This window comes from Strix aluco, chromosome 1 (genome assembly GCF_031877795.1).
Source record: "Strix aluco isolate bStrAlu1 chromosome 1, bStrAlu1.hap1, whole genome shotgun sequence".
Taxonomy (NCBI): Eukaryota; Metazoa; Chordata; class Aves; order Strigiformes; family Strigidae; genus Strix; species Strix aluco.
The window spans coordinates 43,140,301-43,154,126 of NC_133931.1; the positions used below are offsets into that span (position 1 = coordinate 43,140,301).

The 13,826-nt window shown below is 36.9% G+C and overlaps 1 protein-coding gene across 1 annotated transcript in view; it reads right to left on the reverse strand.

Moving 5' to 3' along the window:
- The window catches only part of RP1 (RP1 axonemal microtubule associated), a 179,519-nt gene that overhangs the window by 101,553 nt on the left and 64,140 nt on the right, over positions 1-13,826 (reverse strand). The window contains exon 24 of the mRNA XM_074819124.1: positions 9,148-9,311. Within this exon, the coding sequence (XP_074675225.1) occupies positions 9,148-9,311 (164 nt within the window). The remainder of the gene's footprint in view (positions 1-9,147; positions 9,312-13,826) is intronic.

Genomic DNA, 13,826 nt, shown 5'->3' on the forward strand with positions numbered 1-13,826 from the left:
TCTCTTCATAAATTTTCAGATCCTCAGAAGAAGACACAAGTCCAGTATTCTGCACTTTTTTCTAAAATTTTCTGTTCGTTTTGGGTTAGTTGCTATTTTTCCATAACTCAACTGACAGATCAAAAATTATCAATTTTTATCTGATGTGGCTTACATCAACCACGTATAGAACATAAATAAGACCTAAACCCCTGCAGATGTAACAAGGGCATGAAAACACAGATATCTCATTGAGGTAAAAGAATCTAGATGTCACAAACATCAGATATACTGCTCTTCTTAGGGATTGCCTATTAAAGAGGTCTTCTGAGAAATGCCAACCTCACACTGTTCCCAGCAAAAAATTTTACAAAACACTTGAATCATCATTTACAGTTCACTTATTGGTTGACTGTGAAACTCCTGATGTGTCAACCAATTTGCACCAAATTCTGTGATAAATTCTAAAGGGGATGGACTTCATACAGACCCTGCTTATGTGAGAGACTGGCATCACTTATTAACCTTAACAATATCATTGTGAGTACAATGATAGTAGTAATTCTATTCTCCTTGTGGTATTTTTCTTCACTGTTAGAGGCAATAATATCAACACTCATTATATTTTATAGTATCAGTACCAATACATATTGAAAAAAACATCCACCACTTTCAAAACAACCACATTTTCAAAACATGGGGGTTGCCTCAGCCACACACATATTCTAAATGTTTGCAAGCAGTTAAACAAGATTAGCCTGCTAATCAATACAACTATATGCTTTGCTCATTGCTACTATTTATTTTTTGTACAAGCATAGGACTAAATTATCTTCTTACCAAAAGCAATGGGAACATTTTCATTAAACCATGCATTAGAAAACGTCACCTTAATTTTGAAATTGAAGCTTAACAAAGTTTATATTTTACAATTTGTCTCTAAGCATAAATTGAAATCCAGGTTTATTAGCAAGAAGTTCTTCCTAAAGAGGATGCAAGGACTAAATTTTAATTCAATTTCTAAATGAGGTATGCAAATACTCTTTTCAGTCCCTAGCATACCTATGATATTTTGAGTTAAGTCAGTATGACCTATTTTCATGTACTTAAGATGTTTAACTAAGCGAAAAGTGAAGTAAGAGTTCCTTGGCTTAACAAAAGACTCTTCAGTGGAAAGACACCTCAGTAAAAAGGATGGAAAGGATATATGTAATGACTCCATTCCTCTTTTATATATTGGAATAAGCAAAATAATGTCATTGTATTCCTGCTGCACAGAAAGTATTCTGAAATTTCTTCAAAATAAACTCAGGCTAGCATGAAAATCATTTGGATAAGTCAACACTTCAGAAGAAGCTACACCAAAATTCCACTGTTTAACACAACCACTAGAGGCTATGCTTGACAGACAGTTATTAATTTCATGTAAAGCCACCTCATTAACAGAATTTCAGAGAAGTCATGTGCAGCAGCTGGATTCCCAAAAGAAAGAGATATCATTGACTGCATTAGTTTAACTTCCACAACATCTGCATATAATGGAGGAATCTTTGGAAGTAGAAGATATTTTTAAATCGTGAGCATGCAGCTGGTAAATGTTGCCAAAAATATCATATCTAATGTACTGTTAAAGTACCCAGGGTCCACCCATGGTGCTTGCATTTTCCAGATGTCTGAATTCAACCAATTTGTTAATTGCGACCAACAAACTTGGCACAGTTACACACTAACTCAAGAACTGGAATATTTCACAGGTGCTCACCCAGAAACTTAACTGTCTCATGAAAGAGGTGGATATAGACATGTAAGGAGTAGGATTAAAGGCCACACAAAAATCTGCATTATTTTTTCCCACTTCATACTTGTTTTGGTCACAAAAATAAGCTGGGTAAACAAGTACTGCTCATTGTACAGTGACAAACACTTTATATCCTGTAGCCAGCCCTATATCAATACTCACTCACATGACTTTCCTATGCAGGCTAACAATGTACTATTATTCACTAAAATGGATGTCAATTATCCGTTACCTGGTTAATTAGATAAAGGAAATGTCACATTGCTGTTATCTGCTAAACTAATGGTACCAACAGACAGCTTGTTTTTTCCTCCCTCAAGTACAACAAATTTGAAAATGTTTTAAGAATAATATTAAAGTTCTGGAAGAACTTTTCTTTTACTGTGTGGTTATTTATTTTATGTCAACACCAAGTATTTATGGTATCAGGGAGTCAGTTCTTGAAAATAAGAACAAAACTCTTGTGTTAAGAGAATGTAGCCACTTATGTATCTGAGGTTTTTCTGAGTGATCTGTGCTTTTCCAAGTCATACCAGAAGTATTTTACTGGATTTGAAACTTTCCACAGTGCTTGAGTGGAGATATAAAACACTGCCTACCAGAGGATGTTAACTGGAATACAGCCTAGCATTAGCTGTAAGAAAGCTCAACAAAGGTCAGGCCACACAAGAAAACTTAAGCTTTACTTAACCTTCATCACATCCATGCACATCATCCTAACAGAATGATGCTGTGGTTGGACAAGTGCACCTTATGCATGAAGAAGTGATGCATGATAAGAAACATTATGCTGGTGGGCACACAATAAGGCTTCAAACAGTCTGAAGACACATGAAGATTCATTTAAGAAAAGGTACAGAGTAGTCACCTCAGTCCACAACCTATGAGTAGGACTAGATCTCTGATTTATTCTCTTTTTGACTGTTGATTCTATAATATCCTGACAGACTATGAAGCGGCCTTTGCAATGTATGTCTGTCATCTCCTGGTGGATTTACAGCAATATTTATCACTCAGGCATGAAGTCATCAGCTCTGAAAAAAAATTACATCTAACAGTATCTTTTTTCAACAGTGTAGGTTACTGTGAGCACATCAGACTTTGACTTTCTTCATTGCCTTCCTAGGGACTAAGGAATTTTTTTTTATATCTTCATCACATAAAGAAGGTCAATAGCATTCTGGTCTGCAGTAGGAACAGTGTTTGTTGCCAGCAAATCAAGGGTGGTGAATATTTCCCTCTGCTCAGCCCTGATGAGACACACCAGGAGTGCTGTGTCCAATTCTGGGCTCCCCAGTAGAAGAGACATGGGCATACTGGATAGAATTCAGTGAAAGGCCATGAATATGATTGAGGGACTGGAGCATCTCTCACATGAGAAAAGGCTGAGAGAGCTGGGACGGTTTGGCCTGGAGAGGAGAAGACTCAGGGGAGGATCTTATCAATGTGTATAGATACCTGAAGGGAGGGGCTAAAGAAGACAGACCCAGTCTCATCTCAGTGGTATCCAGTGAACAGTCAAGAGGCAATGGGCACAAGTTAAAATACCATAAATTCCACTTAAATATATCAGGAAAAAAATGGGTGAGAGTGGTCAAATGTTGGAACAGATTACCCAGAGAGTTTGTAGAGTGGGAGATATTCAAAACCTGACTGGGTAATGTCCTAAAGTAACCTACCCTAGCTGGCCCTGCTTTGAGCAAGGAGCTGGACTAGGAAATCTTCAGTGATCCCTTCTAATTTCTGTAATTCTGTAGCACCCAGTGCAATGGCATCACCTTATTGACATAATTATCTTTCGGGTGAGAACCAGATTCAACATCGCTAGTACTAAGTACCTATAATGCACAGTGAAAATAATTTTTGCAGGAGATACAACTGTTAAAGGGCTGCCAAGGAGCTGGCCATATAAAGTAAGGTCCATCAAAAACTTTATCACTTTATCATCTTCTGTTTCAACGCAAGATAAATTGACCTCATCTTGTTTAGCATAAGGCCTGTACTGTATAAAGTGTCTATTCTCTTTAGGGAGTTGTACCAAGTCCAAAAAAAAAAATTATTTTTAAGAACAAGAGTGAAAGAATAAGCTACACATTAGTCATACCAACCACTTCTGAAAAGTGCTCAGATACTGAGATGGTGAGAGGCACAAGAATGTGAATGGACTAGAAAATGTCTGAGGGGAAGGCAAGCAAGAGCATGGATTAGTAAAGACAGAAACTGGATTTGGGCATTTGACATGGGAAGGTGAGGGAATTCTTTAACAAAGGAAACTAGTGTCACAAAATTTCAGAAACAACCACCTGAAGCCTACTGGGGGGCTAAATGGACAGTGTAACCTGGGAGAGAGGAGTGACTCAAGAGAGACAGGCAGGGAGTTTTAGTACATATTCATCTTGGTGTATTGCCAGCAGGTAAAAAAAGAAGTTTTACAGATATATGGCTGAAAGATTGATCCTGAAATTGAGTACATAAAGAACTCTCAAGAAACTACCTTAAAAGGGAAAATCATATATACATATATATATTCCATACTGCAGTACTCCATACTGCAGAATTACTGACCAAGTAGCACGATGTTGACTCACTCATTTCTTGAAGATGAGATGAATTGTGGTTTTCTCCAAGATTTTTTGTGAGCTCTTTATGATCCTTCTATGTCGTTTTCTTGGAACAAACTAAATTTTGTTTCATGCACAGCCTGTAGCTGATGGAGACCGTTTTACCTACTTCTCCCTTTTATCTCAGTCAGGAATAAGGTTCATGTTGTTATCACATACATTTCATAGAGAGATGGACAGTTTCAAGTGGAGTTAAAGCCAGCAGTATGACTGGTTTATACTGCTTTAAGCATATCTAAGCATATCTAACTAAAGCCTGGGTTTCTATAAATTTTATTCAACTGTTTCTGGACTTAAATGGCCATTATGGCAAACAGGGACAGCTGGAAAATAGCAGGACACAAGCTATGCTCAGCTTTTAGGCATTGGCAGGCCCATGGTTAAGAGAGTGGATAGCTACATTAGTGCTTGTGGTCACTTTTTCTATCTTCCCACTTGGGAAGAATTCTCACTGAGCTCATTACAGGCTCTTTTATTTCAACAATGGGAAGAAAAGCATGAAAATGGATTTGTTTCAACCTATTTTTATAACATTCAGTTTTCTCCCCACTGGTTCTCATTTTACTTTAGAGATCTCGGTTTTGACTGATGAAAGAATGAATATGGATCCAGGGTACAGGAATGAAAGACACACAGTGAAACACAACAGATTCTTACAGTCCATAGGGCTGATTCTAAAGGAAGGAGTGTCCATTATTAATGCATAGATTATTTAAAATGACTGATACTTTTATTTAAATGGGAGGAAACCAAAATTAAAAACAACAGAAAAACTTCTAAGTCTTACGCCTCCACATGATGCAATACAGAGTAAACTTGATGAACACAATTCTTTACAACCAATGTACATGTAACTGGAAGGAAAAAGGCTGGTTTTAATACTGTAACAATCTCATCACTATGATCAAGTATCTCTGTGAGTATTAGCATGAGCCCTGTTTTTCATTTACCCATATTACTTTCTGGCATTTTGCCCTGATATAGAATATGACAGTGTTTAAAGGACTGTTTATATAGATGAAGAAACTTTAAACAGTGTAACTGTATATGGCATCAGCTTTACAAGTTAGAGAAATGGGCTCATACAGCAAAATTTGCACCAGGGATGGATTCCAGTTTCCAGTTCTCCTAAAATATCCTGCATACTCCATGTCCCATGCTTGCAAACAAGAACTATCTTCTTTACAAAGACAGATACCAACTACAAAATACAACATAAGGTCAAAGTGAAGATTTTGAAGATTACTTAGAAAAAAATCCAGCACTCAATAGCTTAATATAGTGTTATTTAAGATAAACTGGACAAGGTGTTGAAATCAGTCAGACCAACACTGCCCTAAAGAGATACAGAGCTGATACTGAAGCAAACTCATAAAGCAAAGCATAGAAGAATTCTTGTTAAGGAGGTGCTATGTCCTGCTACTCTCACTAAGGCTAGCATACAATATTTTGAAAGCAGATCCACCAAACCAGTCAGTGATTTTACTGACTTCATTATTATTAGAAGAGCAGAACTTGTACCTGAAGGTATGGAATTATTCTGTATTGAAGTAACAAAAACTGAGAGACTGTAGCTGACTTTTACAGAAGATAATAGGCTTACAGTCTTATGCTTAGTTTTCTTTGACACAGAAGGGAATATTTGGCATGACCAAGAATACTTAAAAAAATAATTTCTTTATCAAACAGTGTGTACACTTATAAAACATATTTTGCCATGTTTCAAAAAATGATGATGCAGAATACAGGACTCTGGAGAACATAAATTTACAATATAATTAAAACTTCAGTGTCTTGAGCAACCCAACCTACTGCCAAAATCAGTATTTTTGAAATACTGAGAACACTCAGGGACCATGATGACACCAGAGGAAAATGCAGGAAACAGATCACAGTTGTGATGAAAGCTGTAACTTATGGTGGATTGATATCTCTCCACTGGAGGAGGAATGACTCTCAACAGAAAAATTATGCCCTAAAACCTATGCCTGAATACTAACAGAAGCAGAAAGCCACAGCCTAGGAGTAGTTTCTTTGAACACGCAGGAACAACTACAGAGCAGAAAGGGAAATCCATCAAATTTAAATTCCTTTTTTTTCCCACTCCCATATTGTTCATCCCTGACTTTCCCATCTGGTAGGAAAAATTTCTAAGTCAGAACAGGAAATATAGTGCAGGTTACACACAACTATCTTGTGCAAACCTAGAACCCAAGACTCCAGTCAGAAATGAGATCTCTCCCCATCACACAACAACTGTAAATTACCTTCAGTGAACTTCATGAGCTACCATCATATGGAAATCTCCAAGGGCAATAGCCTTATTACATTCTACCTGCCTTACACTGGAGGTCAACCAGTTTTTAATCTAATTTACACACACCTTAATCAGAGTTAGCCAAAGTTAATGAAGTTACACCAGCTGTATACAGCAATGCAAGCAACATCAAAATCAAGTTCTAGATGAGCAAGAAAATCTCAAGATTATATAGAGGAGCACCATTTGATTCACTCAAGTTTTAATAACTTTATTCATTATTTTTAACATTACTGAATATTCATTATTTATTTTTAAGTATCCAAGTTACTACGCAGTTAACTGTACTTTCTACCAGACTACTATTCTTGATTTTTATTAAGATAATCCTGTACGGTTTTGTCTCATTCTCTTTTTGTGGGCCATTTCCCAGTTATTTCTTGTGATTATATCTGTGACCAAAGGGATTTTGAAATGAGATGGTACTTTGATCGTTTTTGTGGGACATGATTGTGCTTTATTTTTTTCCATTATATTATGCTGAACTCTTGCAGCTCCCTGCATCAGTTAACAATCTCTTAAAAAAAAGGGGGGTTACCTGGAGTTTAAATAGCCTTCAAATATGCAGCATGTTTTTACACAAAGGTTGCAAATCAAGGACCATTCAGTCAAGATTTTCCCCAATGTACTTAAGAGATGAAACTAGTGTAATAGAAAGCAATAGGGGCTATCCAATTTTTCTGCAACTCCACAGTTTTTAGCAATATTGGTGTTATTACATGGTGCTCTTAATGTTGGAAAACTGCAGAGTTACAAAGTGGTGAAATATATGGAGAACACAGCTTTCTTTTGGATTAACAAAAAACTCAGTACCTTATTAAATTGAAACATTTAAGGGGAAAAAATAAGGGGGGAGGGAGCAAAATTACTTTATCTGTTCTTTTCTTTCTCTCCCCATTGATCAGCACTGACTGAAAGTTAAGTAGTTTGGGAAATAATGGATGAACAGTAATCTGGTCAACCTTGAAGCTTTAATGGTGCGGTTAAAATTCAGGGAGCAGCCTCCTCAAGAACCTCTGAAGTTTAAAGGTCTGATTACATGTGAATTTAAAAGTTTGATTACACAATTAGATTTTGTAAAAGGTTTAAGTTGTACGTCTCAGTCCAGATTCATCTCACTTAAACTGCACCAAAGTGCTGTGCCTAGTCTCCAAGCCTCTCCCAGGCTTTCAGTGGTGTCTCACCAAAGAAAAACATCAGGCACAAAGTATAGAAGACCTAAACCTGGGTGCTAGTGTGGATAGTAACAGATCGTCAGAGCTCCTGGACCAGGTATCAGGTCTTGCGTTGATGCTGGGAGGATAAAAAAGATGCTTTGAAAAACATACTGTTCCATCCAAAGAGAAAGAAAACAAACAAATGTGCTTGGTACTTTCCTCAGTGAACCGAATAAATGAGTAAGAACTTGCTGTCAGACAGCATTAAGTAGCTGAATAAGTATCCAAGATGATCATCTAGCCAGAAAGATTTGAAAAGGAACAGTTAAATTTAGTCCTCAGATAAACACTGATTTCACCTTCCTGTTTGTTTGCATTATCTGCAAACTTTAGTGAAGTTACTTTCAACTTAAATAAATGTAAGGGAAAGACCACCATTGACTTGCCTCTGCAAGAACTTACATATTAATACCACAAACTGGAAAAAAATTTTAAAAATCAGAAAAACTTCCTGCCCTATCTGTCACTGATTCCCCCTCATCTGTTTATTATGCATAAATTATTTCAACCTAAATGACATATTGCAGATTTAACAATTGCAACAGGTACAGTCCTGAGGAACTATAAGAACTGAAGGAAATGGTAGGAATTATAGGAGCTTGGAGAAGCCCTGGGAAATGTCATGCTTCTGAAACACCTCTCAGACATTTCTCTGAAGAGAGAAATCTCCCCATTTGCTTGGAGAAGTAGGACATCACCAGTCTAAATCACGTGAGTCAACCTACTTGGTGTGATTTGACTCCAGTCCCTAGCCATCCGCTCTTTCCTTCTTAATTCTTCCAAGAACAGGTTCACATGACAGTGTGCTTCAGTGGAAGCCTGAGGAAGCCCATGAAAGAATTTACAGTGGACACTTCCAAAGACGGATATGCAACACAAGTCATAGCCAGGACTACCTTATTACACCGACACAAAGAACAGGCAAAGAAAATTTCTTCTACCTCTGCAAACAAACAACATCTAGTTAAAACTAGTACATCATGCAGATGCAGGTATGAAGCAGATTCTGAGAGGCATGTCTGCTTGATGCAGTTCTGAATACATTTGCTGATTCAAAACTTACTATCAGAAAAGCCAGCCACTCCCTCAGAAATATTTAATGATCCTTACATATTGCTTTGAGTCCTTTTTATTACCGCTACTATCCAGTTTTGAGAAAAGCTATTTTGCATATGTTTTTAATTCTCCAGTGCTTACATAACAGCCGTACTATACCTTAAATGTATCTTCACTGTTGGGATTAAACAGCAGGTGTTTCCCAGATCCCAAAATAATAGGACCAGAAGCTTTGTTTTCTCCATAAGCATAAAGGGATACTGTTGCTGTTGTGCCAGCTGTTTCAAAATCCCCAGTGACTACAGTAATCTTCCAGTCTCCTTCTGTAAAGTGAAAAATAAAATCAAAATGCTTTTATAACTGTTACTGATATGTTGCAAGTTACTTGAAAGATATAAATAAAACAAAGTTTAGCCCAGGGACCATAACTACTATGCGCCTAAAAGGTAATGATGCTGGGAGAGGCAGTATAAGATTGGCTAAATACTACATCATTCGAACTCATCTTAGGCAAGTTGTGTATCTTTAAAGACTTAGGAGGTTTGCAGTGTACTAAAGCTGGAAATATGAACACAGAGCCTAATGAGATTTCTAGCAATAACCCTGTGGGTCATCACAGAAAAAGCCCAACTTCCAGAATTTGTATTGTGACAACATGTATAACCAAGAAATGCAACAGGAAAAAGTATCAAAGCATCCCAATTAAGTACAATTTCCTCTCATTTTATGTTGATGTGACACATCAACAAGAGCTCTGTTTTCCTGGATGGAGGCGTGACATTGAAATTAGCATAAAAAAAAGATTTTGGAGAAAATTCTGACAGTAGACAAGGACTCTTTAGAAAATCATTTTATGTAAAGCTTCCCTGATACTAAAATGTCATCTCTGCTCCCATACAATGCACACAAGTTATTTGAATATCTGAATGCAGCTTAATATAAACCTTATTTAAAAAAAGAACAATTCATAATTGGAAAATGCATTTCTATATCTGAAAAGCAGAGATCACATGCTCTCCACCCCTCTTTTGATAGCAGCTTTTGCCTGGATGAAATAAGTTCCACTTAGTGACTTAAATTCATTCTGTGCAAGGCAAACAACAAATGAAATACCAGCCCACAGTTATCTTATAAATAAATACCACAGTATACACTGCAGTTTTGTTAATAGAAAGCTGTCTGGTAATGCCTGTATGAATTAAATCTGTTGTTTTACAGAAGTACTTATCTTGGGCCAGCCCCATTATCTAGGGCAGGAATTCTGATCTCCTGTTTTCCACATTTTTGAGGTCTGGCTGTGATCTAGATTTTTAAATACACATAAACACACAGCTGGGAATTCAGAAAACAGCAACAGCTCATTTGGTCTGATCAATCAAACCTGGCCAGTAAGTTGAGGGAGGTGATTCTCCCCTCTGCTCCACTCTTGTAAGACCCCACCTGGAGTGCTGTGTCCAGCTCTGTGAGGCCCCCAGCACAAGAAAGACATGGACCTGCTCGAGCAGGTCCAGAAGGCCATGAAAATGATCAGAGGGCTGGAGCACCACTCCTGTGAAGAAAGGTTGTTGTTCAGCCTGGAGAAGAGAATGTTCCAGGGAGACTTTATTGCAGCCTTTCAATATATAAAGCGGGCTTATAAGAAAGGCAAAGACTTTTTATCAAGGCCTGTAGTGACAGCACAATGGGGAATGGTTTTAAACTGAAAGAGGGTAGATTTAGATAGGACGTAAGGAAGAAATGTTTTAGATAAGAGTTGTAAGACAATGGAACAGGTTGCCCAGAGAAGTTGTGGTTGCTCCATCACTGGAAGTGTTCCAGGTCAGGCTGGGTGGCGGTTTGAGCAACCTGGTCTAGTGGAAGGTGTCTCTCCCCGTGGTGGGGGGGAAGGACTAGATGATCTTTTAAGATCTCTTCCAACCCAAACAATTCTATGATTCTATAAAGGAAGCGAACCATGCAATTTCCACTAAAAACTGTCAGACTCCAGCTTGTAACAAATTCTTTTGTGCCTTTGAAAATTTGCATCCTCACAGATTTCTCTATAGACCCGCTTTCTTGTCAAAAGAACCATAGCACCAGGCTACAAAAGAATCAACATCAATTAGGATGAAAAGCCTCTATATGCTGAAGGTGAACAATGAGCATAAGGCAGGGGCTCCTTGTCCCACAGAAGAGCTCATTTACCAAAAAAGTCAGCATCTTCTGTTTTTAAACAATATAATATTAATCCCTTAAAGACGAAGTTCCTTTGGACCATTTGGCTGGAAAATAAGGACAATTCAATTTACAAGTGTTTATGAAGAATGGTGGAGACAAAGGGTAAAACACTACTCCTCCTAAAAATTCAAAACCAATATTCATTTTAAAGCAGGCAAAATGTATTTTCTTTTGGACTTGTTCATTGTCTGATTTATTGTACCTGAAGTGTTTCTCATGGCCTTTTCTATTCTATTATCTTCTCCAAGTCTCTCTTTTGTTAAGCTATGCAATTTCAAAACAATGCAGTTGGTGCTCTTGAGACTGTATGTTCTAGCTAGCTCAACTCCTGCCTCCAAAGGATAAGTGTAGTATCAGTAAACTATTTTGTACACAAGTACAACTCTCAAGGCAAAAAAGGGAATCCCACTTCCCAAAAACATGATAAAAAAGAGGTTTGGTTTGCACTCCTCTATATTGACTTTAAGGCTTTTTCTTTTTCTGGAAACAGACACGTTTGAAGGACAATGTGGGAATAGGAGAAAAATCCTAAAATTTCTACTCTCTTTGATGCCAGAAATCCTCATTGCATTCCTGCATGCTTCCAAATAGAAATTGGAAACAGTAAATATTACAAACACAGAATTCTCTTTCTCTTTGGCATAAAAAGCTGGGCGTTTGTTCTGATGAGGTAGAATACCAATAGTTCCTTAATGACTGAAGAGGAATACACATTGAAGAGAAAAGAATACCGAAAAATGTGTAATGAAGTGACTTTCATTTAGCATACATGCAGGAAAGGTGCAATCTGACACTAAGTATCCCTGGGGACATCAGAAAGTGGTACCTTACCACAGATGACTTTCTAGGATTTTTTTTTTTTCTTTTCTGGAATATTAGGAACAATACAATATAGAAAAAGTTCTACTTCCCAGAAAATGAGTCTGGTTTAAAAAAAAAAAAGTTATATAGAATGAAAATGATGTATTTTAAAAAGTTCATAGGAAAAAAGTAAGTGAACAAAATCTCTGATCAACCACTCAACCAGGAATTGGAGCAGTTCCTGTAGCTGTGGGATACACGACTTCAAGTCTCTTTCCCACTGTTCCATATTTCAAGTGTCCCAAACAAGAGGCTATCTGGTGCATATGCTTTTGGCTACCTAACTCCGATTGAGACATCTGCAACAAATCCACCTTGTTTTTCCAAGAAACAGGTCTGTTTTTACAGAGGGTAAATTTTGTCAATGACAAAGCTGATCACCTCTTCTGGACAGTACAAAGACATCGCTCTCACAGGGTCAGGATGAGAGTGCTATGAACAAAATGTTCACTGCAAGACCAAGCCCAACTCCACTGAAGTTAAGCTGGTTGGATATACACTTAGTTTACTCCTGTTCTTTGTAAGCTTTTGTTAGGCTTATAGGGCAATTTTTATCTGCTGCAACTTTTGCTGTATGAGACAAGCACAGCTTAAATGACACAGCATAAAGATCCAGCTGTAGGTGCAGAAAGGACTAAACAGACTGATTTGAACCATGTAAAGGAGGATCTCTAGGTGCAGGCCTTGTGGAAGCAAGGCATGCAGAACACCTAAGGCACAAAGAGTGATGAGCAGATAGAAAATTAATGTCTTCTGAAAAAGGCATAGAAAGGAAGAACAGCAAGGATACTTGTGATTCAAAATAAAGCTTATAACAGAGTGAGACTTTAAAATAATTTGTAAAATAACTGGGTACAAATTTTATCAACTACTTGCCATAGGGACACTATTTAAGACAAGGTATTTGAGTCTTCATGGATATCTTGATTGATATAATAAATTATGAATAAACATTTTCAAACTTTCTCCCAACAGCTTCTAAATTATTGTTCAACCTACAGCATGAAGCACTTCTCACAGCTGAGAAAATGTTATGTGTTATTAAGAAATGTAATTTAATCTGCACTGGTTGCAAGGACAGAAGAGTCAAGCTGAACAAATATGAAATCACAGGTAAAACAGAAAATTAAAAACTAATGGTGAGAACAAAACTATATATAGCCCAGGAGAAAGAATCATGGTTTGAAACGTTAACTATAAAAAATTAAAATTAAGATATATCACCAATAAGCAATAGAAAAATATGAATTTTCAAACAGAGAGAAATTAATATTATGGAAAGAAAAAAGACAGAATAAAAAGAAAGCATAAACAAAGTGATTTATTGTTTAATTAAAATGTGAAGTTCAGAGTTTACTAAAATGTTCAGATAGTGTGCTGTAATTAATGTTTTAAAATAAATACAAATGGCAACAAATGTGTAAAGCAATTAGTTCTGAAACAGAAACAGTCTTCATTAAAGACAGAAGACTAGAGCAGAATTTACCATTTGCTTTCTCTTGCATTTTCAGCTGTTGATTTATTTGAAATTCTGCCAAAAAAAAAAAAAAGCAGTTAATAAAGGATCTATCCTTTAACATTAAAGAAAAAGTTTGAAAGAAGAGATGAAAAAGACATTCTGTGATTCTATCCCATACAAGCAAACTTTCCTTCTCATTCATTCTCTCATTATTTTCTCACTATCGCCTATGCCCATTATACAATGCAAACACAAAGTGTATTCTCTCAGAAATATAACAAAGGAAGCCGCAAAATGGTTA